The 25,484-nt window shown below is 40.7% G+C and overlaps 1 protein-coding gene across 1 annotated transcript in view; it reads left to right on the forward strand.

The window, feature by feature from the left end:
- Positions 1–268: 268 nt before the first annotated feature.
- Positions 269–25,484, forward strand: part of LOC115223369 (coiled-coil domain-containing protein 152-like) — a 30,966-nt gene continuing 5,750 nt past the window's right edge. The window contains exons 1-5 of the mRNA XM_029793865.2: positions 269–353; positions 6,009–6,114; positions 13,339–13,407; positions 15,372–15,436; positions 19,870–19,972. Of these exons, the coding sequence (XP_029649725.2) occupies positions 270–353; positions 6,009–6,114; positions 13,339–13,407; positions 15,372–15,436; positions 19,870–19,972 (427 nt within the window). The 5' untranslated portion in view covers position 269. The remainder of the gene's footprint in view (positions 354–6,008; positions 6,115–13,338; positions 13,408–15,371; positions 15,437–19,869; positions 19,973–25,484) is intronic.

Raw genomic sequence — 25,484 nt, forward strand, 5'->3', positions numbered from 1 at the left:
CCATAGTTAAGTTCCAGATTCGGTAATATTGCAAATAAAGGGTTCAACGTTGGTTCTATGTCAGCGTATATATATATATATATATATATATATTTCGAGTTAACTTTTTTTTAATGAAATAAAAACAAAATCTAAATGAAAGATTTCAAATTCAAATTCCATAAGAACACTTCCAGTTTAACTAAAAAATAAATAACGATATAAATTCCAAAATTTAGTTTTCAGACGATAAAAGCCAACAACACATTTTATTGAAGAAGCAGACGATAATGGCGTTCAGTCGTAATGAAAGCTTGGCTGTTCAGAACCAGAAATTAGACGAGTTTGTAAAACAATCTGACCATTATTATCAGGTACAGTACAGTATTGTAACAAGTTTATAAATATCTATCCGTACAAACACACAAAAATGTTGTTAGTCAATGGTTTTCAAAGATATTTAGGCGTAAAGCCCGTTATACGATTTCCCCCCAAATATTACAAAATCTTGTGTCCTATATTTTAAGGACAAACTCCGATTCCCTAATTTTTAATGAGATATCAAATTTAATGAGGAATAAAAATTATTTTTTAAAGAAGCAACAACGTATAATGACTTTGCAGGGTAATCTTTAACTATAGCGGCGTTAATAATGGTGAATGGACAAAATATATCTTGACTGTTGTATGTCATTATATTTTGTAATATTATTTCTTTATGGGGGTAAACATAGAGGGGACAAACAAGGACAGACAAACGGATTAAGTCGATTACATCAACCCCAGTGCGTAACTGGTACTTTATTTATCGACCCCGAAAGGATGAAAGGCAAAGTCGACTTCGGCGGAATTTGAACTCGGAAAGTAACGTTTCTGCCAGCTTGCCGCCAATGTTTTGTAATATATACCTACTCTGTGTGAGTGGGAGTGTGTTTGTGTTTATATGCACACGCACACATATATACGCATGTATTTACTGTATATATATGTACGTATATATATTTATATATATGTATATACTCTTTACGCTTTTACTCTTTTACTTGTTTCAGTCATTTGAGAGTGGCCATGCTGGAGCACCGCCTATTAGTCGAGCAAATCGATCCCAGGACTTACTCTTTGTAAGCCTACTACTTACTCTATCGGTCTCTTTTGCCGAACCGCTATGTTACGGGGACGTAGACACACCAGCATCGGTTGTCAAGCGATATTGGCACAAACACACACACACACATACTTATATACGACGGGCTTCTTTCAGTTTCCGTCTACCAAATCCACTCACAAGGCTTTGGTCGGTCTGAGGCCGAGGCTGGCTACTTTGAGTAAACTGTTATCTCCTAGCCATTATCTAGTTGCCTAGTGGCAACTTTATTTTCCATCTTTTGAGGCTGAATGCGTTTGAAATTTACTTTCTTGACTGTAAAATGCCAATACACTTAGTGCTTCTAAAAGCTTATATATAAAATGTCCCCACCCCCCACATACTACATACAAACATTCACAGGTAGGTGTGTACATAGATACATAGAAACATGCATATATACATACAAGGTGGCTGCCCCCTTGATATCGAGTATGGCCATTGCACGAAGCTTAATCAATGTTGTTATTGTGCAATGCCTGTGCAGTGAGGAAAGGCTGTGCACTGAGTCAATCCCACTCACTAAGCAACAGCAGCCATAATCCGAAAAGAAGAACAAGTCAACATCATCGGTAACCACTGAGCCACAGGTTTTATGTCGGAGTTATCCCAGTTACCCGAGTACCTTCTCCTAGAAGGATGCCCTAACAGAGGCTAGGAGTCCTTCACTCCCAGTGGTTTAACCGCGCGATCGGGTATTCAATCCGATTATTTCTATGTCCCCACGCATGATACAGCCTTAAGACATTTATTGGATGGCCGTTGACTCTCAAGAGTTCCTCCGCCCTTTGACGGGTTTTGTTTTTCATCCCGCAGGGTGTCCAGTAAACACCCTCCTCACCAAGCGAGCTTGGTGGGGTTGTCGGTTTAATCGCCGACGACCCGACCATGCAACAGGTTGTACTGGGTTACATGTTACCAGTAGCACTCGAAAGTAACCTGACAATACATACATACATACATGTATTATGAGCATGTCTAGACATGCAACTATAAGCATGAGAATACTTACATAATACAAAATATACAAATCTGTACAGGCGCAGTAGTGGCTGTGTGGTAAGTAGCTTGCTTACCAACCACATGGTTCCGGGTTCAGTCCCACTGTGTGGCACTTTGGGCAAGTGTCTTCTACTATAGCCTCGGGCCGACCAAAGCCCTGTGAGTGGATTTGGTAGATGGAAACTGAAAGAAGCCCGTCGTATATATGTATATATATATATATGCGTGTGTGTGTTTGTGTGTCTGTGTTTGTCCCCTAGCATTGCTTGACAACCGATGCTAGTGTGTTTATGTCCCCATCACTTAGCGGTTCAGCAAAAGAGACCGATAGAATAAGTACTGGGCTTACAAAAGAATAAGTCCCGGGGTCGATTTGCTCGATTAAAGGCGGTGTTCCAGCATGGCCGCAGTCAAATGACTGAAATAAGTAAAAGAGTAAAAGAGTATATACATACATACATACATACATACAAAAATACCCTATTGATGTTGTTGAAATTCCAATGGATCTAGGTTAGAAACTGGTTCTTTCTCTGTTGGCAAGAAATCTTGAAATAAAACTGAATAATGACATACATACATACATACATACATACATACATAAATACATACATACACACACACACACACATACATACACATACATACATACATACATACATACATACCCATAATATCGAGATTGTTGTCTTGACAAGTGTGTTAATCTGAAACTAAAGCGATTACATCGTGAAAGAACCATCAGAGCCATTTAAAGGAAAACACACATAATCTGTTATATCCTTTTTATTTCTGGAGGTGTCAAAATCGTCACGGTTTGTTAGTCACATTCAAGTTCAGTTCATTCAGTTCGTACAAGTTTATGGAAGTTTCTATTCCATTACACCCATCCCACCCCCTTATTTCCTTCCCCTTTCTTTTCTTTCTTTTACCTTTGTCGTAGTCGTTGACTTGAAATGTATGGGGGACATTGTTATATATGTAGGAAAATATGCTTCAAATATCGTCTTATAGTGCATAAGAAGATATTTCGTGGGTGTGTGATAAGACGCTTGCTACCCAACTACATGGTTCAGGGTTCAGTCCCAACTGAGTCGTATCTTGGTTGAATGTCATCTACTATAGCCTTGGGACAGCAAAAGACTTGTGAGTGGATTTGGTCAATGGAAACTGAAAGAAGCCTGTCAGACATGTGTGTGTGTGTTTCTGTGTGTGTATGTTTGTGTGTCTGTGTTTGTCCCCCCAACATCGCCTGACAACCAATGCTGGTGTGTTTACGTCCCCGTAACTTAACAGTTCGGCAAAAGAGACAGATAGAATAAGCGTATATATATAGATATGTGTGTGTGTGTGTGTGCATGTCTGTGTCTGTGTTTGTCTCCCACCACTGCTTGACAACTGATGTTGGTGTGTTTACGTCCCTGTCTGTGTTTGTCTCCCACCACTGCTTGACAACTGATGTTGGTGTGTTTATGTCCCTGTAACTTAGTGGTTTGGCAAAAAAACACCAATAAAAAATAAGTGCTATGCTTAAAAAAAAATGTCCCCAGGTTGATTTGCTCCACTAAAACCTTTCAAGGTGGTGCCCCAGCATAGCTGCTATTAAATGACTGAAACAAATAAAAGATAAAAAATTTATATATACATAGGTGCAGGAATGGCTGTGTGGTAAGTAGCTTGTTTACCAACCACATGGTTCCGGGTTCAGTCCCACTGCGTGGCATCTTGGGCAAGTGTCTTCTGCTATAGCCTCGGGCCGACCAATGCCTTGTGAATGGATTTGGTAGATGGAAACTGAAAGAAGCCCGTCGTATATATGTATATATATATATATGTGTGTGTGTATGTGTTTGTCCCCCTAGCATTGCTTGACAACCGATGCTGGTGTGTTTACGTCCCCGTAACATAGCGGTTCGGCAAAAGAGACCGATAGAATAAGTACTGGACTTACAAAGAATAAGTGCTCCAGCATAGCCACAGTCAAATGACTGAAACAAGTAAAAGAGTAAATAAGCATTATATTTGACAGAGTAATCTGAATGCTAAAGGGTTAAGACAGCAAGCTGGCAGAGTTGTTAGCATACCAGAAAAGATACTTAGTAGCATTTCTTCTGACCCCTTATGTTCTGAATTCAAATTCTGCCATGGTCAATTTTGTCTTTCATCCTTTTGGGGGTTGATAAAATAATTACCTGTTGAGAACTGGTGTTGATGTGATCAACTAGTCTCTCCCCATAAAATTTCAGGCCTTGTGACTATAGTTGAAAAGGGTTATTACCTTGTTTGGAAACAGGTGAGGGTTGGTTTCAGGAAAACATGTAGGAAGAAGAGAAAAAGTGGTCCTCAAATTGGGGACTTGGTTTTGAAGCCTGGTAGAGGCAGTCAAGTTAAGCACCCACCCCAAAAACTCAGAATTGCAAACAGATGGAATAAATATCACAAGGTATCTCATTTAAGAATTTCACTTATCCATGGTCCCAGACAGGTACTTTGCTTTATCAACCTTGATCCTGAAAGGAAGAAAATTAATCTTAGTGGAGTTTGAACCTAGAGCACAGAGACCTGGATTGTGTCAGTGAACGGCCATGGATGTGTGATGGAAATTTTCACACCTGAATAGAAAATAAATAAAAAGTGAATAAAATAGATTTTGTGAGTTCTTAAAGGCTATGATGGCTTTTTCTTGACATAATTCACACACACACACACACATATGATCATAATTTATTCATAGAGTTTATCTCTCTATGATACGCTGGTCACAAAGAGATAAACTATGAATAAATTAAATATAACTATGTATTGTAATGTACATAGAACACTTAACTGAATGTAGGTTTCTCTGTTTTTAAGAATATCTAGGACTAGTGATGCACCCCGGCGTTGCCCGGGTGTTATGACCTACAGCCACATTGTATTATTTGTTCCTTTCTTATGGGCAGAATCGGGACATGAGCTGTATGAAGCAAACAACTCTTCTTTATAAACATGTTCTTCAGTCATTTTCTGATGAGCAACGCTGCAGTTTCCATCTACCAAATTCAGTCACAAGTTTGTGGGCTATAGTAGAAAACACTTGCCCAAGGTACCGTGCAGAGGGACTGAATGTGGAACCATGTGGTTGGGAAACAAAAATTTCTCGACCATACAGTCATTCTTGTACCTAATTAGTTTAATTATAATTATAATTAATTTAATTTTTTCCATGTTTCATACATGTTGGTGTTATTTGAAATGATTGTCTGCATGGATTAAAATTTTTAACATCTTCTCTTCTCCATCTTTAATTGTTAGTTGAGTTTATATAGGACTAGCACTATGACCCGGCAACACTGGGTCATAGTGCTAGTGCATGCATATACAGCTGTGTGCGTGCACACATACACACGAGTACTGTCCAATTCTCTGACCAATCACATACAGCTAGCTGGCATTCAATTGGTGTATCAAGTTTCAGGCATTTTGATTGGGTTTTGGATAGAAAATTCACAAAAAAGTCACTTCTATTGATTTTTTAATGGCTTTGCGGGGTGACTGGGGAAATGTAAAAATGTGCACGACCACCCTTGGATGGTTTTGAATGACCATAGAAAGTGCGAGCCCTCTAACTGAAAAATTGTGGATTTGTATAAAGGACGCACACCCAGACATTTTCCCGTTTATATATATAGAGATTATATCCTATAAATGCTCATAACACACCTTATACTTGTTAAATTTTCATATTTTAAAAAATAAATACTTATATTAAAAAGCTACAATTTTAATATTCAGAATCTTTATTAGAAATATAACTTTGGACCCCCACAAAGCAAAAATGTTCTAATTGAACTCAAACTTTCTCTCTCTCTCACACACACACATATTTATATACTTTATTTAGGCATTTCTACGTATCATTAAAGAGAACACTAATCTCCAGGATGAGATTAAGTCCCTCTACACTGCTAAAGGAAGATTGCTTGATATGAATGGCAAACTGGAAGATGGTAAGTAAGAATCAAAGTTTCTACACTTGAGAGATTCTGTCTTTCATTGGTTAATAATGACATAATTGTCAGAATTGTTTTTATTATTATAATGAACTAAGGCCCTGTGTGTGTGTCTTTGTGTTTGTACTTGTCCCCCCACCACCACTTGACAACCTGTGTTAGTGTGTTTGTGTCCCTGTAACTTAGCGGTTCAGCAAAAGATACTGATAGAATATATACCAGTTTATCAGAATTGTTTTTATTATTATAATGAACTAAGGCCGTGTGTGTGTGTGTCTTTGTGTTTGTACTTGTCCCCCCATCACCACTTGACAACCTGTGTTAGTGTGTTTATGTCCCTGTAACTTAGTGGTTCAGCAAAAGATACTGATAGAATATATACCAGCTTATCAGAATTGTTTTTATTATTATAATGAACTAAGGCCCTGTGTGTGTGTGTGTCTTTGTGTTTGTACTTGTCCCCTATCACCACCACTTGACAACCTGTGTTAGTGTGTTTATGTCCCTGTAACTTAGCGGTTCAGCAAAAGATACTGATAGAATATATACCAGCTTATCAGAATTGTTTTTATTATTATAATGAACTAAGGCCGTGTGTGTGTGTGTCTTTGTGTTTGTACTTGTCTCCCTCCCCCACCACTTGACAACCTGTGTTAGTGTGTTTATGTCCCTGTAACTTGGCAGTTCAGCAAAAGATACTGATAGAATATATACCAGCTTATCAGAATTGTTTTTATTATTATAATGAACTAAAGCCGTGTGTGTGTGTGTGTGTGTCTTTGTGCTTGTACTTGTCCCCACACCACCACTTGACAACCTGTGTTAGTGTGTTTATGTCCCTGTAACTTGGCGGTTCAGCAAAAGATACTGATAGAATATATACCAGCTTATCAGAATTGTTTTTATTATTATAATGAACTAAAGCCGTGTGTGTGTGTGTGTCTTTGTGCTTGTACTTGTCCCCACACCACCACTTGACAACCTGTGTTAGTGTGTCCCTGTAACTTGGCGGTTCAGCGAAAGATACTGATAGAATATATACCAGCTTAAAAACATAAAACAAATACTGGGGTCGATTCATTCGACTAAAACTTCTTCAATCTGGTGCCCCAGCGTGGCCACAGTCTAACGACTGAAACGAGTAAGAGAATAAAATAATAATCATCATTGTCGTTATTATTAATTGTCGTTATTGTTTATGAATTTCTTTCGTTATTATTTTTGTCGTCATTGTTTTTGAATTCCTTTCGGTTGTTGAAGTGGAATGTTCTTGAAAAATAAAAGTCCAAATAAAACAATAAAACTAAAAAATAAAAGCGTAAATAAGTTGTTCCGGAAGGCTGTATGTTCTGATTTCAGTCAATGGTGCAATAGTTTGGATTTTAAGGATTGTCTCAACAATTTGCGGTATCAAAAATAACCGAGGGGAAATTTAGTGTTGTTGTTGTTGTTGTTGTTGTTGTTACTGTTGCTAGGGAGGTATACTTGAAACAAGCTGATACTTAAAATAGAAATGCTGTAATAGCAATAACAACAACAACAACAACAATCACAATATCAGCAATAGCAGTCAAGCCAACAATGCAGTCTCTACGTGGCTGTTCAATTTACTAGAAACAACAGTGAATTTCTCTGAAATCACTCTAGCAAAGGAAGGACATGTAACATATTAATATAGTCTTGTATATCTGCAGTTCCCAGCCATTTTTTGCCTCACAGAGCAGGATTCATGAAAGACGATTTTTCCCAGAAACTGGGGCAATCATGTGAATAACAGAACACAGTAAGGTGCATAATGTGTAATTTAATTATAATTTAATTATGACATCATCATCATCACCACCACCACCACCACCACCACCACTACAACCACCACCACCACTTGGTCACAAGTGGACGGCCATCATCATATATGTGTGTGTGTATGTATGCATGATTAACAAGCTTCCATTCAGTTTCTGTCTACCAAGTTCACTCATATGGGATTGGTTGGCCCAGGGCTATTGTAGAACAAGGTGCTGAGCAGTGAGATTGCACCCAAAACCATTGAGAGGGAGCTTTTGTCTACTAGTTGCACGCATTATCTCAGTTAATCAAAAATTATCACTCCACTAGTTTATATACCTACTTCTTTACTGCCCACAAGGGGCTAAACACAGAGAGGACAAACAAGGACAGACAAACGCATTAAGTCGATTATATTGACCCCAGTGTATAACTGGTACTTAATTTATCTACCCCGAAAGGATGAAAGGCAAAGTCGACCTCGGCGGAATTTGAACTCAGAACGTAATGGCAGACGAAATACTGCTAAGCATTTCGCCCGGCGTGCTAACGTTTCTGACTAGTTTATATACCTAAGATCTTAACCTATGTGTATTTGACCTTTTAGCATTTAAACAAGTTATTTCTGACCAAAAAATTCTACCTTTTCAAACCAACCAGATCCAGCCTCTCACACCTACCCTACAGTCTCATTCTAAAAATATACAATCTCAACATCAAAAGTTTGAGCTATGAGATAACGCACATTTAATTCAAGACAATATGAATGAATAAGCATTGCATTTGACAAAATAATCATCATCATCATTGTTTAACGTCCGTTTTCCATGCTAGCATGGGTTGGACGGTTCAGCTGGGGTCTGGGAAGCCAGTAGGCTGTGTCAGGCCCAGTCTGATCTGGCAGTGTTTCTACAGCTGGATGCCCTTCCTAACGCCAACCACTCCGTGAGTGTAGTGGGTGCTTTTTACGTGCCACCTGCACAGGTGCCAGACGAGGCTGGCAAACGGCCACGATCGGATGGTGCTTTTTACGTGCCACCGGCACAGGGGCCAGACGAGGCTGGCAAATGGCCACGATCGGATGGTGCTTTTTACGTGCCATCGGCACGGAGGCCAGTCGGGGCGGCGCTGGCAACAGCCACGTTTGGATGGTTCTCTTACGTGCCACCGGCACTGGTATCACAGCTACAATTTCCATTGATGTTGATCGATTTTGATTTTGATTTTGATTTTCACTTGCCTCAACAGGTCTTCACAAGTAGGGTTTGTGTCACAAGAAGGAAAGGTATGCATAATCTGAATGCTAAAGGGTTGACACAGAGGAAAGAACACTACTTCCTTGAGATTATCTCCTCTCAGCCATAGTGTTGCTAATCCCTCGAAGTTCTTCCCCACCTTATAGCAAAACCTATCTCAATTGTAGAATCGGATAAGGGGATTGGTTGAGATAATTTCAGTTTGAATATCAAACTGATTTTGTCACCTACCTGTTAAGGTCATTGATAGGAAGTCTAGGTGACCTTTCAAATTTCCACCTGGAAAGTATGGTCACTGCTTTCTTGCTTTCTGTTGTAATTGGAGATGGAGGTTGAGAAAGATAGGAACTGGAGGGAGGAAGAAATGAGGGGGGAAAAGAGAAAGACAGGAGATAGAGGGCAAGATGAAGAGACTAGAAGGAGGGAGAGAGAGAGAGAGAGAGAGAGAGAGAGAGAGAGAGAGAGAGAGAGAGAGAGAGAGAGAGAGAGAGAGAGAGAGAGAGAGAGATTGTTTATGTTCTTCTAATATATATTTCCCACTTGTTTAAAGGCCAGTTGGTTGCTTTAAGTGTGTATTTGCCTTTCCTTTCAGACTTTATGCATTTATGTGTGTACATAATCAGGTGTGTATATACGAGTGTGTGTATATTTGTGTTTCTTTCTTTTTTGTTGTAGTAGATTGTATATATGTATTTGTGTGTCTGTGTGTACAGGTGTGCTTTTCTGTTAATATCAAGCTGTGGGAGTGTGTGCACGTTTCTCTGTTAGTGTCAAGCTGTGTTTGGTGTGTGTGTGTGTGTGTGTGTGTGTGTGCTTTTCTACAAGTATCAAATCCTGTGTGTGCATGTGTGAGCGTATGTGTGTGCCTGTGTGTCTTTTCATAAATTGCTTGCTAATAAGAATTGGCTGACATGAACAATAGTGTATTCAGATGGGCACCACAGGTACACACACACACACACACACACATACGTTTGCATGCACACACACATACACACACACACTCACGTACGTTTGCATGCACACACACACACACACACGTACGTTTGCATGCACACACACACACAAACACACACACACAAACACACACACACACAAACACACACACATACACACACACACACACACACACACACACACAAACACACACATACACACACACACACACACACAAACACATCTGTGTGTTTGTATATATATATATAAATTTATATATGTGTGTGTGTGTGTATGTGTGTCTGTGTGTACACATACACATATAACTGAATGGCAACAAACACACAGATATGTGTATACAGTATACACATATAGCATATATAGACATACACACACGCGTGCATGCAAGCACACGCGCGCACACACACACACATAGACACGCGCACGCACACATAGTGAACCACTGAACGACCTGTTGGACTTCTCTTTCAGCTCAAATGTCCTTTGTTCAGAAATGTATGTTAATATAATAGGCCAAGCCAAATGTCCCCTTTTTCCTTTTATTAGTTTCCTCCCCCTTTCTGTCTGACTATAGGAACGTGGAAGGAGCTTGCTGAAAGAAGGAGCAAAGTATTAGAAACTAAATAAGACAGGGAGAGAGAGAGAGAGAGAGAGAGCTGGGGAGGGAGGGATGGGAGGGAGAGAGCGATGGGGAGGAAGAGAGAGATGGGGAGAGAGAGAGATGGGGAGGAAGAGAGTGATGGAGAGGGAGAGAGAGATGGGATGGAGAGAGAGAGAGAGCTGGGGAGGGAGAGAGAGAGCTGGGGAGAGACAGAGAGATAGGAAGGGAGAGTGAGAGAGAGCTGGGGAGGAAGAGAGAGAGAGAGCTGGGGAGAGACAGAGAGATAGGGAGGAGAGAGAGAGAGAGCTGGGGAGGAAGAGAGAGAGAGAGAGCTGGGGAGAGACAGAGAGATAGGAAGGGAGAGTGAGAGAGAGCTGGGGAGGGAGAGAGAGAGAGAGAGCTGGGGAGGGAGAGAGAGAGAGAGCTGGGGAGAGACAGAGAGATAGGGAGGGAGAGAGAGAGAGCTGGGGAGGGAGAGAGAGAGAGCTGGGGAGAGACAGAGAGATAGGGAGGGAGAGAGTGATGGAGAGGAAGAGAGAGATGGGAATGGAGAGAGAGAGAATAATAATAGTGGTATAGAGAGTGATTGATATAGAGAATAACAGAGAGGTGAGCTAAGTTTTTAATGTCTCCCTTTTTTTCAGGGACAGTTTGATGTATTGGTGAACAAGTCAACTGCATTAGAAAGCATAAAGACTGGAAAAAGTTAGTTGACACAGGAGACCAGAAGCCATCTGAATATTGGAAGTGTTACCTGTTACCTCCATGATTTAAGTCAGGTGTCAAAAATACTGGCACCATGACTGCTGCTCAATGTTCTGTGAACACTGTGGAAGCACTCCGTCGGTTACGATGACGAGGGTTCCGGTTGATCCGAATCAACGGAACAGCCTGCTCGTGAAATTAACGTGTAAGTGGCCGAGCACTCCACAGATACGTGTACCCTTAACGTAGTTCTCGGGGATATTCAGCGTGACACAGAGAGTGACAAGGCCGGCCTTTTGAAATACAGGTACAACAGAAACAGGAAGTAAGAGTGAGAGGAAGTTGTGGTGAAAGAGTACAGCAGGGATCACCACCATCCCCTGCCGGAGCCTCGTGGAGCTTTAGGTGTTTTCTCTCAATAAACATTCACAACGCCCGGTCTGGGAATCGAAACTGCGATCCTATGACCGCGAGTCCGCTGCCCTAACCACTGGGCCATTGCGCCTCCAGTATGTAAGATGTGACATGGACAGCTGAAATAGAGCCAGCAAAACTGTGGCCAGCAGGAAGGGTCACAGCAGGCAATCTGACTGCATTCATATGCTGGAACTGATCCAACACCTCCAGGACAAAGATGCACAAAGATATATATATATGTAGTGGGCTTCTTTCAGTTTCTGTTTCACAAATCCACTTACAAGGCTGTGGTTGGCCCAGAGCTAAAGCAGGAGATTCTTGCTCAAGGTGCCATGCAGTGGGACTGAACCTGGTGAAATGAATGTTTTGCTCAAGAACAGAATGTATTGTTTGGTCCAGGAATTGAAACCATTATCTTGCAGTCACGAGTGCAACAACTAACCACTAGGCCATGTGCCTTCACAGTTAAGTGCTAGAAGGTTGATTAAATTGACTGGGTGTTGTGGATAATGAGATTGTAAAAGTACCTGGTGAGAATGAATAACTGTATTTAGTTACATCACCTTTGCTTCCTGAGTTCCTTCCTAAAGTCAACATTGTCTTCTTGGGTCAATAAAATTAGGTTGTGAGGTTTGATTTAACTGACTATAGATTGACCTTCTCCAAAATGGGTTAAAGTTTGGAGCTGAATGCTTAAGAATTTCTGAAAAAGATAGAAATGATTTTTAGGGTTTGTGTGTATGTGTGTATCTTTTGTCTGTTACTTGTTTCAGTCATTGGATTGCAAGGATGTAAACAAACTAGTGCCAGTTGTTTAGTGGTTGTGGGGGACTAACACAAACAAAAAAACAAACATAGGACTTCTTTCAGTTTTCGTCTACCAAATCCTCTCACAATGCTTTGGTCAATCTGGGGCTATAGTAGAAGATACTTACCCAAGGTATCATGCACTGTCCACACACATGAAAATGTCATTTGAACCTTCTGAAATCATAAATAACCCAAAATGATTCCAAAATCTTTTAGGATCATCTCCTGACTCACAGAATTTTACTGTGTTCTTGAACCTTGACTAAAAGATTATATTTTATAAATACTTATTTCTTTACTACTCACAGGGGGCTAAACACAGAAGGGACAAACAAGGACAGACAAACGGATTAACTCAATTATATCGACCCCAGTGCGTAACTGGTACTTATTTAATCGACCCCGAAAGGATGAAAGGCTAAATCGACCTCAGCGGAATTTGAACTCAGAACGTAGCGGCAGATGAAATACTGCTAAGCATTTCGCCCGGCGTGCTAACGTTTCTGCCAGCTCGCCGCCTTGATTTTTTTAGAAATACTGCATAACCATTCCTATCATTTCTTCATTTCTCCCTTGTAGAGCCCATCTATTCATTTCTTGATCCTACCTCACATTTCTCTAATGTAGTTGTGACCTCTCCCACTACACACCCTCATATGGTTGTTATGTCACAGTTTAATTCTCTTCCAGATATCTTGAAGCTCCATGAACTGATTGATGGTTTACAGAAGCAGATTAATATCCTAATATCTGCAGAAGGTAAGCATTTTCCCTGTTGTTTTTTTCACAAGGTGAGTTTAACCTTTTAGCATTCAGATTATTCTGTCAAGTGTAATGTTCATTTATTCACATTGTTTTGAAATAATCAGGCATTATCATCTTGTAGCTTTGAGGTTTCAAGATGGGATTGTCTACTTTTAGTATGACAGTGTAGCGTAAGTGTAAGAAACTGTATTTGGCCAGTTTGAACATAAAACAAATACAATATTTTGGCCTTAATGCCAATATTTTGGCTTATTCCATTATGCCACAGTCTAATGACACTGATTGGTGAACAAGTTTTTTGGGGTATAATGTGGAATTTATAAACATTTAATGCATTGCTATGCACATTTCCACAAATCACATCTCTTAAAATCACAGTATTACTATATATATATATATATATATATATATATATATATTCTTTATTGCCCACAGGGGGCTAAACATAGAGAGGACAAACAAGGACAGACAAATGGATTAAGTCGATTACATCGACCCCAGTGCGTAACTGGTACTTAATTTATCGACTTCGAAAGGATGAAAGGCAAAGTCGACCTCGGTGGAATTTGAACTCAGAACATAATGGCAGATGAAATACTGCTAAGCATTTCACTTGGTGTGCTAATGATTCTGCCAGCTAGCTGCCATTTATATGTAATATATATATATATATATATATATATATATATATATATATATATATATATATATATACATACATGCATACATACATACATACATACATATATATATGTATGTATGTGTTATATTATAAGGCACAAAAAAAAAGACACTCCTCAGATACGACAGTGTATATATATATACACTGTCGTATCTGAGGAGTGTCATAACACTCACCGGTAAAATTTCCACTTATTTCTTATTTTTATTTTCCTAAAATTTTCATTGTGTCATGCAACCTTTTCAATAGTCTTGACTATTGAAAAGGTTGCATGACGCATAGAGGCACAGGTGTAGCTCTGTGTTTATGAGGCATGATACATAGGTGGCTATTTTAATTTAATACTGTCTTAGTTGCATCATCATTATCATCATCACCATCATCATCATCATCATCAACATCCTTTAACATCCATTTTCTATGCTGGCATAGGTTCGATGGTTTGACCAGAGCTGGCAAGCTGGGGAGCTGCACTTGGCTCCTGTCTGATTTGACTTGATTTCTACAGCTGGATGCCCTTCCTGATGCCAACCACTTTACAATGTGTCTTGGGTGCTTTTAACATGCCACCAACATAAGGACCTTTTTATCTGGTACCGACACAGGACTGTTGCAGGCCAATTTTCTACAGCTGGATGCCCTTCCCAATGCCAACCACTTTACAATTTGTGTTGGGTGCTTTTAACATGCCACCAACATGAGGACCTTTTTATCTGGTACTGACACAGGACTGTTGCAGGCCAATTTTCTACAGCTGGATGCCCTTCCTAATGCCAACCACTTTACAATGTGTCTTGGGTGCTTTTAACATGCCACCAACATGAGGACCTTTTTATCTGGTACCGACACAGGACTGTTGCAGGCCAATTTTCTACAGCTGGATGCCCTTCCTAATGCCAACCACTTTACAATGTGTGTTGGGTGCTTTTAACATGGCACCAACATGAGGACCTTTTTATGTGGTACCGACACAGGACAGTTGCAGGCCAATTCTCTTCATCAGTGGGAGCAGCCTTAACTCTTCTGCTGTGGAGGATGGGTCTTCTCGAATACAGCAAGGTACCAGATATCTTGGTCCTTTTTTCATCACTTCTGAAAGGTTCAGTATCCTGAGGTTGTCCTTGATATACCAAATTTTTATTTCCTTGTTGCTAGAAGTTTCGGTGGGATTACTTTAATTCAAATTTAATCAAAAGAAGTTAAAATTTGCAACACAAGCTCAGGTATTTATTATAACTGCTCTGCCCCCACCTCCCTTCTGCCTTTGTTTTTGCAGATGAAGTTCGAGAATTAAAGAAAATTCTGGCAGGTAAAAATCTTCAGATACCAATTATTGAAAAGGTATTTTTGTTTTTCTCTTTTTGTTGAAAATGTTATTGATGATATTTTTGTTGTAATTAATTTTGTTTACTGGAACTTCTATTCTTTTACTGGATTCAATCATTGGACTGCGACCATTCTGGGTCACCATCTTTGAAGAGATTTACTCAATCAGTGCAACTTTAGTATCAGCCTATATTAGTCTGTGTGAAGGCACATGGCTCAGTGGTTAGAGCATTGAGAGTACAATCGCGAGGTTGTGAGTTCGATTCCTGGACTGGGCTGCGTGTTGTATTCTTGAGCAAGACACTTTATTTCATGTTGCTCCAGTTCACTCAGCTGTAGAAATGAGTTGCGATATCACTGGTGCCAAGTTGTATCGGCCTTTGCCTTTCCCTTGGATAACATCAGTAGCATGGAGAGGTGAGGCTGGTATGAATGGGCAACTGATGGTCTTCCATAAACAACCTTGCCCGGACTTGTACCTTGGAGTGTAACTTTGTAGGTGCAATCCCATGGTCATTCATGACTGAAGGGGGTCTCAAGTATTTTATTTTATTTTATCAATCTCTACTGGCTGAAGCGCAGTCAAAGAGACAATGTAAACAACGACAAAGATTTTTTTTAACTCTTTAGTATTTAAACCAGCCATATCCGGCCAAAAAATATTCTACATGTTTTATGTTCAAACTGGCCGAATCTATCTTCCTACACTTATCCTACAATGTTATTTAAAAAAAAAAAAGCAATCACATCACTGAAATCTTGAAGCTTCAAGATAATGCATGATTAATACAAAATAATGTGAATAAATAAGAAGGGAATTTGAATGCGAAAGGGTTAAGATTAGTGTCCACATAAACCCTGACGCACACACACACACACACACACATGCACATCATTATCATATATCTCCTCGTCCTTGGTCCTCTATCATATCTTGACCTCTCAGTGCCTGGCATAAAGCCATTGCCCTCACTACTACACCTCCAGTTTAGTTGAAGGATCATGTATTGTGAGTTTATAGTCATGTATAGTGCCAGTGCCACAAAGGAAGCACCTGGTACACTCTGTAAAATGGTTGGCATAAGGAAGGGCTTCTAGCTATGGAAATCATGTCAAAGCAGACACTGGACTTGTTGGTTCCTGTAGAACTGACCAACCTATACTGGGATGGGTTGTATGGTTTGACAAGAACTAGCAAGCCCAGGGGCTACACCAGATTCCATAGTCTATTTTAGCTGGGTTTCTATGGCTAGATACCCTACCTAATGCCAACCACTTTATAGCGTGTACTGGGTGCTTTTCTGTGACACCATCACCAGTACATTTTACATGGCACCAGCACTCAAACCAATGCCTTTTACGTGGCACCTTTTACATTTCAGGATCTCAATTCTCTTGCGGTAGGCAGGTCTTCTTGAGTACAGAAATGCACTACATATCTTGGTCCTCTGTCATCTCGTCCCTAAGGTCCAGCATTTTGATACTTTGACCCATGTCTTCCTGGGTCTCCTTCTGCCACAACTTCCCTCCATTTCAAGTGGTCGGCATTTCTTTATGCAACTTCCAAGTACATAAATATCTCTTCCCACCATGGGGCATCGCACACTATTAAGGGCAAAGAGCAGTACATAATATTAGCCCTCAGAACATTTTTCCCCCTTTAGCATGAATAAACATTTCTCCTCCTTTTCCTAATTCCATCCACACCTCATTGTCTTTATGCTTGTGAGATTGGTTTCATGAATATATAATTTTACACTTATTTTAATTTTATTTCAGTTATTTTTATTTTTGTTTATTGTATTTTTTTCTTATGTATGGTATTAATAGGCATATTTGTAACCTCATTTAAATATGAATGTGACTGTGTTTCTAGTATTTGTATGTATGTGTGTATATATATATGTGTGTGTGTCTGTGTGTGTTTATATGCAAACATTTTCTAGCCAACCAATGATTCCCACCATTCATATGTATATATATGTGTGTGTATGTGTGTGTGTGTGTGTATGTGTGTGTGTGTGTGTGTGTGTGTGTGTGTATATATGTATGTATGTGTGTGTGTGTGTGTGTGTGTGTGTGTGTGTTTATATGCAAACATTTTCTAGCCAACCAATGATTCCCACCATTCATATGTATATATATGTGTGTGTATGTGTGTGTGTGTGTATGTGTGTGTGTGTGTGTGTGTGTGTGTATGTATGTGTGTGGTGTGTGTGTGTGTGTGTGTGTGTGTGTGTGTGTTTATATGCAAACATTTTCTAGCCAACCAATGATTCCCACCATTCATATGTATATATATGTGTGTGTATGTATGTGTGTGTGTGTATGTGTGTGTGTGTGTGTGTGTGTGTGTGTGTATGTATGTGTGTGTGTGTGTGTGTGTGTGTGTGTGTGTGTGTGTGTTTATATGCAAACATTTTCTAGCCAACCAATGATTCCCACCATTCATATGTATATATATGTGTGTGTATGTGTGTGTGTGTGTATGTGTGTGTGTGTGTGTGTGTGTATGTATGTGTGTGTGTGTGTGTGTGTGTGTGTGTGTGTGTTTATATGCAAACATTTTCTAGCCAACCAATGATTCCCACCATTCATATGTATATATATGTGTGTGTATGTGTGTGTGTGTGTGTATGTGTGTGTGTGTGTGTGTGTGTGTATGTGTGTATGTATGTGTGTGTGTGTGTGTACGTGTGTGTGTGTGTACATGTGTGTGTGTATACAGATGAGCATGGGAATAATGCAAATGACAAACTATTTGCTGCGATCATTGCCCCAGACAACAACAGAAAAAGTCTCTCTCTCTGTTATAAATTAACCAACATTCTCATTCTGTTCCATTTTAATCCTCCTATTCCATCTTGCTCCTATTCCCTCTCTTTCTCTGCCTCCAGCCTTTGTCTCCCACCAAACTCTCTTTTTTTTTATACATGGGAACATTGCTGGTGGCAAGCTATTTGCAGTGATCACTTCTCTGAGCAAGAACACAAAAAAATCCCTACCTTGCCATAAACTAACTAATTTTCCCATTCTGTCGTATTTTAACCCTCCCATCCCATCAAACACTTATTTTCTCTGTTTCTGGCTCTATTTGCCTGTCTGTCTGTCTCTCTCTGTCTCTGTCTGTCTCTCCCTCTCTGCCTCCAATCTTACCGTCCCCAAGTTCCTTTTCTCCCCTTTTATTTTTCCTTCCCACCTCTGCAAAACAACAAATTCTCTGCCAATTTACACTTTTACTTGTTTCAGTCATTTGACTGTGGCCATGCTGGAGCACCACCCTTTTAGTCTATCAAATCGACCCCAGGACTTATTCTTTGTAAGCCCAGTACTTATTCTATTGGTCTCTATTGCCGAACCGCTAAGGGTCGGGGACGTAAACACACCAGCATTGGTTGTCAAGCAATGCTAGGGCGACAAACACAGACATACAAACATATATATATATATACATATATACGACAGGCTTCTTTTAGTTTCCGTCTACCAAATCCACTCACAAGGCATTGGTCGGCCCGATGCTATAGCAGAAGACACTTGCCCAAGGTGCCACGCAGTGGGACTGAACCCGGAACCATGTGGTTGGTAAGCAGGCTTCTTACCACACAGCCACTCCTGCGATGTGACGGTATATTTTTAGAATGACATTGTAGGGTAGGTGTGAGAAGCTGGATCCGGTCAGTTTGAGTATAAAACAGGTAGAATATTTTGGCTGGATATGGTTAGTTTAAATGCTAAAGGATTGGATATCCAGTGGAGCCTGCTTGCATAACTCCTTTCAAGCCTTTGCAAGTATGTAGATGGAAAGTACGTAGAAACCCACTGGATGGGTTGTACCTGTTTGTTACATGTCATGTAAAAGTCCAGCTGTGTCACTGGTCTCATTCTGGTTCTGTATGAGAATTATGTTAAGGGTACTCGTGTCTGTGCAATACTCAGCCACTTGAAACCTACTTCAATGGGCAGGCAGGTAGTCCAGTTGAATCGACGACTGAATTCTTATTGTTGAAACTGACAGAGATCCATGCAGGTGTTCTTGTGTGTGTGTGTGTGGGGGGGGGTGCGTGTGTGTGTGTGCATGCGCACGCACACTTATGCATGTGTGCACGTGTATCTGTGTGTATATATGTGAATGTATGTCTGTGTTTGAGTGTGTGTTGGCATATTTGTGTGTATATACATGTGTGAGAGTGTGAGTGTATGTGTATGTGTATTCATGTGTGAGTGTGTATAAGTGTGTATGAGTATATGTGTGTGTGTGTGTATGTGAGAGAGAGAGAGTGGGTGGGTGTGTCCCTGTGTGTATGCCTGTGAATGTATGTGTGTTACACTATGAGTGTGAATTTGTTTGTGTATTTATGTGTGTGTATATGCATGTGTGAGTTTGAAATGTTCCAGTCCAAATTCTTCTCCCTCATATTGTCCTTCTAACAATGACCGTTCTTCAGGAACTAAAAGATACCAAAGAGAAACATGAAGAAAGCCTGAAGAAATTACAGTTGGAGCACGGTAGAAACATCTCTGAGATGGCACGGAGTTTCACAGAAGAGAGTTAAGTATCTTCATTGATACTGTTGTTGTTGTTGTTGTTGTTGTTCTAGTTGTTTTTGTTTGTTGTGGTTCTGGCATTTATCACCAAGTGAAACTTCAAGTTGACCAACGATCAAAAACATTCCAATCAAGACCATACCATCTTTTTTTTTTCGTCAGACACTGTATTAATGATACTATTATCTGTTGCCAAAAGAATCTCTAAGTAGTTTCTCAACCTCCTAGAAATAGCAGCCTATATCATATGTCCTGCTGTTTTAAAAAAAGGAAGGATACTCTTTGTATTTCTTGTCATTGCTGTTGTTGTCGTTGTTGTCATCATCATCATCATTTAACATCTGTTTTCCATGCTGGCATGGGTTGGACGGTTCAACAGGAGCTGACCAGCTGAAGAGCTGCCTGAGCCACATGTCTGTGTTGGCATGGTTTCTATGGCTGGATGGCCTTCCTAATGCCAACCACTTTACAGAGTGTGCGGGGTGCTTTTATGTGGCACCAGCATGGTCACTTTTACATGGCACCAGCACAGATGCTTTTTATGTGACACCAGGTCCCATGCACCTGCAATATTAGGATTGCTCAGCTGAAAGAGGGATGTAAGGGACATGCCCATATATAAGGACAACCATGTATCTTCTCAAGCACAGTAAACCGCTAGAAGTCTTGGTCCTTTGTCATCTCCTCTGTTTTGTTGGAGGCAAATTGGCAGAATTAGAGAATTGCGTATAATAGTGAATAAGTAAGTTAGTGCTTCCTCAAGTTCTAGGACACATAGAGCCTCTTACCCACTAACTCTAGAACTAGCAACAAGGCTACACACAGACCACATGCCAACAGTAGGTCCCCACTATCTATCTGTCTGTTTGTCCATCTATCTCTATCTCTCTATCTATCCATCTACCTATCTATCTGTCTGTTTTCCACTTGCCCAAGGTGCCATGCAATGAGACTGAACCCAGAACCATATGGCTGGAATCTAACTTTTTACCACACAGTCATGCCTGCATCCTATGCAATACAGTATAATTCGATTAAGCTCTGACTTCTGTTTCTAGCAGCCCAAGATGCTCTCTCTCTCTCTCTCTCTTTCTCACTAGCATAGAAGCAATGTTGGTAAGCAATTAAACAATCAATTGGTTTGTGTTCTTCTTCTATCTGTTGTTATTGTCATGTATAGTTTATTCTAAAATGTAGGGAGTTTTCACTACTACATTGCATAGTTTCAATGATAATGTGTTGAGATACTCTCACAGACTAATGTCGTTACTGTCAACCTTTTTTTTTAATTATGTGCTTACAAATTTACATTTTCAGGTCAGACAGCTGTGAATTATTGTAGTGTAATTATGGTGTTGATGGTGGTGGTGGTAGTGGTGGTGGTGGTGGTAGTGGTGGTGGTGGTGGTAGTGGTAGTGGTAGTATTGGTGGTGGGACTTGCAGTGGTGGAGTTAGGGTTGGTGGTGGTAGTGCCAGCAATTCTGGAGGTAATGCTAGTGCTGGAGATGGTGATGGTGGTAATGGTGTTAGTGATGGTGGTTGTGGTAGTGATAGTGGTGGTGGTAGTGGTAGTACTGGTGGTGGGGCTTGCAGTGGTGGAGTTAGGGTTGGTGGTGGTAGTGCTAACAGTGCTGGGGTTAATGCTGGTGGTGGTGATGGTGGTAATGGTGGTAGTGATGGTGGTGGTGGTAGTGGTGGTTGTGATGGTGGTGGTGGTAGTGGTAGTATTGGTGGTGAGGCTTGTAGTGGTGGTGATAGGGTTGGTGGTGGTAGTGCTAGCAGTGCTGGCGGTAATGCTGATGGTGGGGATGGTGATGGTAGTGATGGTAATGGTGGTAGTGATAGTGGTGGTGGTAGTGGTGGTGGTGGTAGTGGTAGTATTGGTGGTGAGGCTTGTAGTGGTGGAGTTAGGGTTGGTGGTGGTAGTGCTAGCAGTGCTGGTGGTAATGCTGGTGGTGGAGGAGATGGTGATGGTGGTGGTGGTAGTGGTGTGGTGGTAATGGTAGTACTGGTGGTGGGGCTTGCAGTGGTGGAGTTAGTGGTGGCCATGGTGGAGTTAGTGTTGGCCCGTGGTGGACTTAGTGGTGGCCGTGGTGGCACTGATTGTGTCAGCTTGCTGGCTAGTCTGCCTTTTTGTCATGTGGTTTGTGTTTGTTGCTATTGCTGTTGTTGTTTCCTGATCAGCTTTTATTCAACAGACCTTCCGAACAAAGACATTCCAGCTGTGATCATACACGACTTATTTATTTAATTGTCACATAATCTATCCAACATTATGATATGCAACGTTCCATTTTTGCCCCAGACAGTATGGTGTCATTGAAAGAATATTTGACTGCCATTTCTAGCAGATCAATAAACCCCAAAGAACAGGGCCTCCCAGCTTGTTTCAGAATTTGCATGAATTCATGTGGCAACCACCACCACCGCCGCCGCCGCCGCCGCTACTGCTGTCACTGCTCCCATCGCTGCCGCTGCCCTCGCCGCTGCTGGCACTGCCGCCACCGCCACCACCTCTGCTGGTGCCACCGCCGCTGATGTCACTGTTGCCACCACTTCCACCACCGGCGCCACCCTCACCACCACCACCACCACCACCACCACCACCTCTGTCATCATCATTGTTATTATCATTTTACTTCAACATGGGTTGGCATACTCTCTCTCTCTCTTTTACTCTTTTACTTGTTTCAGTCATTTGACTGCGCCCATGCTGGAGCACCGCCTTTAGTCGAGCAAATCGACCCCGGGACTTATTCTTTTGTAAGCCCAGTACTTATTCTATCGGTCTGTTTTGCTGAACCGCTAAGTGACTGGGACGTACACACACAAGCATCGGTTGTCAAGCAATGCTAGAGGGACAAACACACAAACATATACACACACATACATATATATATATATATATATATATATTGATAAAACGGTAAGATAACAAAAGAAAGAAAGAGACCTCAATATTATGTAAATAGAGGAAATTTATCTATACAATATGTTACATTACTCGGTAGTCAAGATAAAACTCTGAGTTTCAGATGCCGAAGTGGAAATCCACAACACCATCTCTTCGGTTATCTGGCTATTTTAAAATAGCCAGATAACCGAAGAGATGGTGTTGTGGATTTCCACTTCGGCATCTGAAACTCAGAGTTTTATCTTGACTACCGAGTAATGTAACATATTGTATAGATATATATATATATATATATATATATATATATATACATATATATGACAGGCATGGTTAGGAGGTTTTATCTGCAGCAGTGTTTTAACAGTTGGATGTTCATTCCTCTCATCAAACCTTCTGTTCCCTTTTTATGATGCTCAGGGACACATGGTATATGTATTCTGAAAACCAAGGTGTGGAGCATCAGGTGTGGTCGTGTGTTAAGAAGCTTGCCTCCTAGCCATGTTGCCTTGAGCAAGTGTTCTACTGTAACCCAGGGTCAACCAAAACCTTGTTGAGTGTATTTGGTTGACGGAGACTGAAACTTTTATCTTGTTTCAGTTATTAGACTACGACCATGCTAGAGCACCACTTTGAGGAATTTTAGTCAAACTAATTGACCACAGTATTTATTTTCTTTTTAAGCCTGCTACTTATTCTATTGATCTTTTTGGTGAACCGCTAAGTTACAAGTTTGTAAACACACCAACTCCTGTTGGCATGCCATGGTGGAGGACAAACACAGGCACAAAAACACACAAACATAAATAGATATATATATATGATGGGCTTCTGTTCAGTTTCTGCTTACCATTTACCAAATCCACTCATAAGGCTTTTGTTGGCACAAGGCTATAATAGGAGATACTTGCCCAAGGTGTCATGTAGTGGAAGTGAACCTGGAACCATGTGGTTGGGAAGCAAAGTTTATACCACACAGCCACACCTAATGAATTATTATTTTTCATTTCAGATTACAGCATATTAATTGCTTATTGCAACTAGCCTTGCTATGAACACCAGAGACAAAAGGAATTTCTGGTTTTCAAGCAGGGCATATAGTGGATCAATCTGAGGGTGGACTTAGCCAGCATAAGATGGTACAAAACCTTGGGATTCCTCTTGCTACAGTCAACAGCGAAGGAAAGAAATCAACAGCATCCTGCACAGCTTGACTTGGACCCTCTGGCAGACTGTCAGGTGGATTGTTGAATATAATCCCTACTGTAAGGCAGCTGATGTTGCTGATCAACTCCAAATGAGTCAGAATGCTTCTGTGACTTAACTCCATCGAGTTGCTGAGGTATGGAACAGACTGCCGGCGTCAGTTGTTAGTTGTCGGAGCACTGCATCCTTCAAAACTTTCATGCTTTCTGAGATTCGCCAACACTACACCTGATTTTCTCCCCTCCATACACACGCAAGCATGTATCTGACTCATACACTGTTCACTTCCCAGACATTTGTACATTACTGCATATGCTTTATACACACTTTTGACAACTTGTGGTGCGCCTGAGCACTGTATACAATAATTTCATTATTATTATTATTATTATTATAGCAGAGGAGCTAGATGGGAACGAAGCATGGAACAAACTGCCGGCGTCAGTTGTTAGTTGTCGGAGCACTGCCTCCTTCAAAACTTCCATGCTTCCTGAGATTCGCCAACACTACACCTGATTTTCTCCCCTCCATACACACACAAGCATGTATCTGACTCATACACTGTTCACTTCCCAGACATTTGTACATTACTGCATATGCTTTATACGCACTTTTGACAACTTGTGGTGCGCCTGAGCACTGTATACAATAATTTCATTATTATTATTATTATTATTATTATAGCAGAGGAGCTAGATGGGAACGAAGCATGGAACAAACTGCCGGCGTCAGTTGTTAGTTGTCGGAGCACTGCCTCCTTCAAAACTTCCATGCTTCCTGAGATTCGCCAACACTACACCTGATTTTCTCCCCTCCATACACACACAAGCATGTATCTGACTCATACACTGTTCACTTCCCAGACATTTGTACATTACTGCATATGCTTTATACGCACTTTTGTCAACTTGTGGTGCGCCTGAGCACTGTATACAATAATTTCATTATTATTATTATTATTATTATAGCAGAGGAGCTAGATGGGAACGAAGCATGGAACAAACTGCCGGCATCAGTTGTTAGTTGTCGGAGTACTGCATCCTTCAAAACTTCCATGCTTCCTGAGATTCGCCAACACAACACCTGATTTTCTCCCCTCCATACACACACAGGCATGTATCTGACTCATACATTGTTCGCTTTCCAGACATTTCCACATTACTGCATGTACTTTATATGCACTTTCTGACAAGTTGTGGTGCACCTGAGCACTGTATACAATAATTTCATTATTATTATTATTCTTTGACCAACAAATGTCCATGAAAGAAAATGACGGTGCCAGTTTACTTTCAAGGTGTCTCTGAGTGAGTGTGTGTACCGTCAAACTTCCTTTCAGGTCCCTTGTCCAGTGTCCATGCTGAAGAGCCACGGAGAAGGGTTGATTCAATGCTTATA

The sequence above is a fragment of the Octopus sinensis genome, linkage group LG23, assembly GCF_006345805.1.
Source record: "Octopus sinensis linkage group LG23, ASM634580v1, whole genome shotgun sequence".
NCBI classification, from domain to species: Eukaryota; Metazoa; Mollusca; class Cephalopoda; order Octopoda; family Octopodidae; genus Octopus; species Octopus sinensis.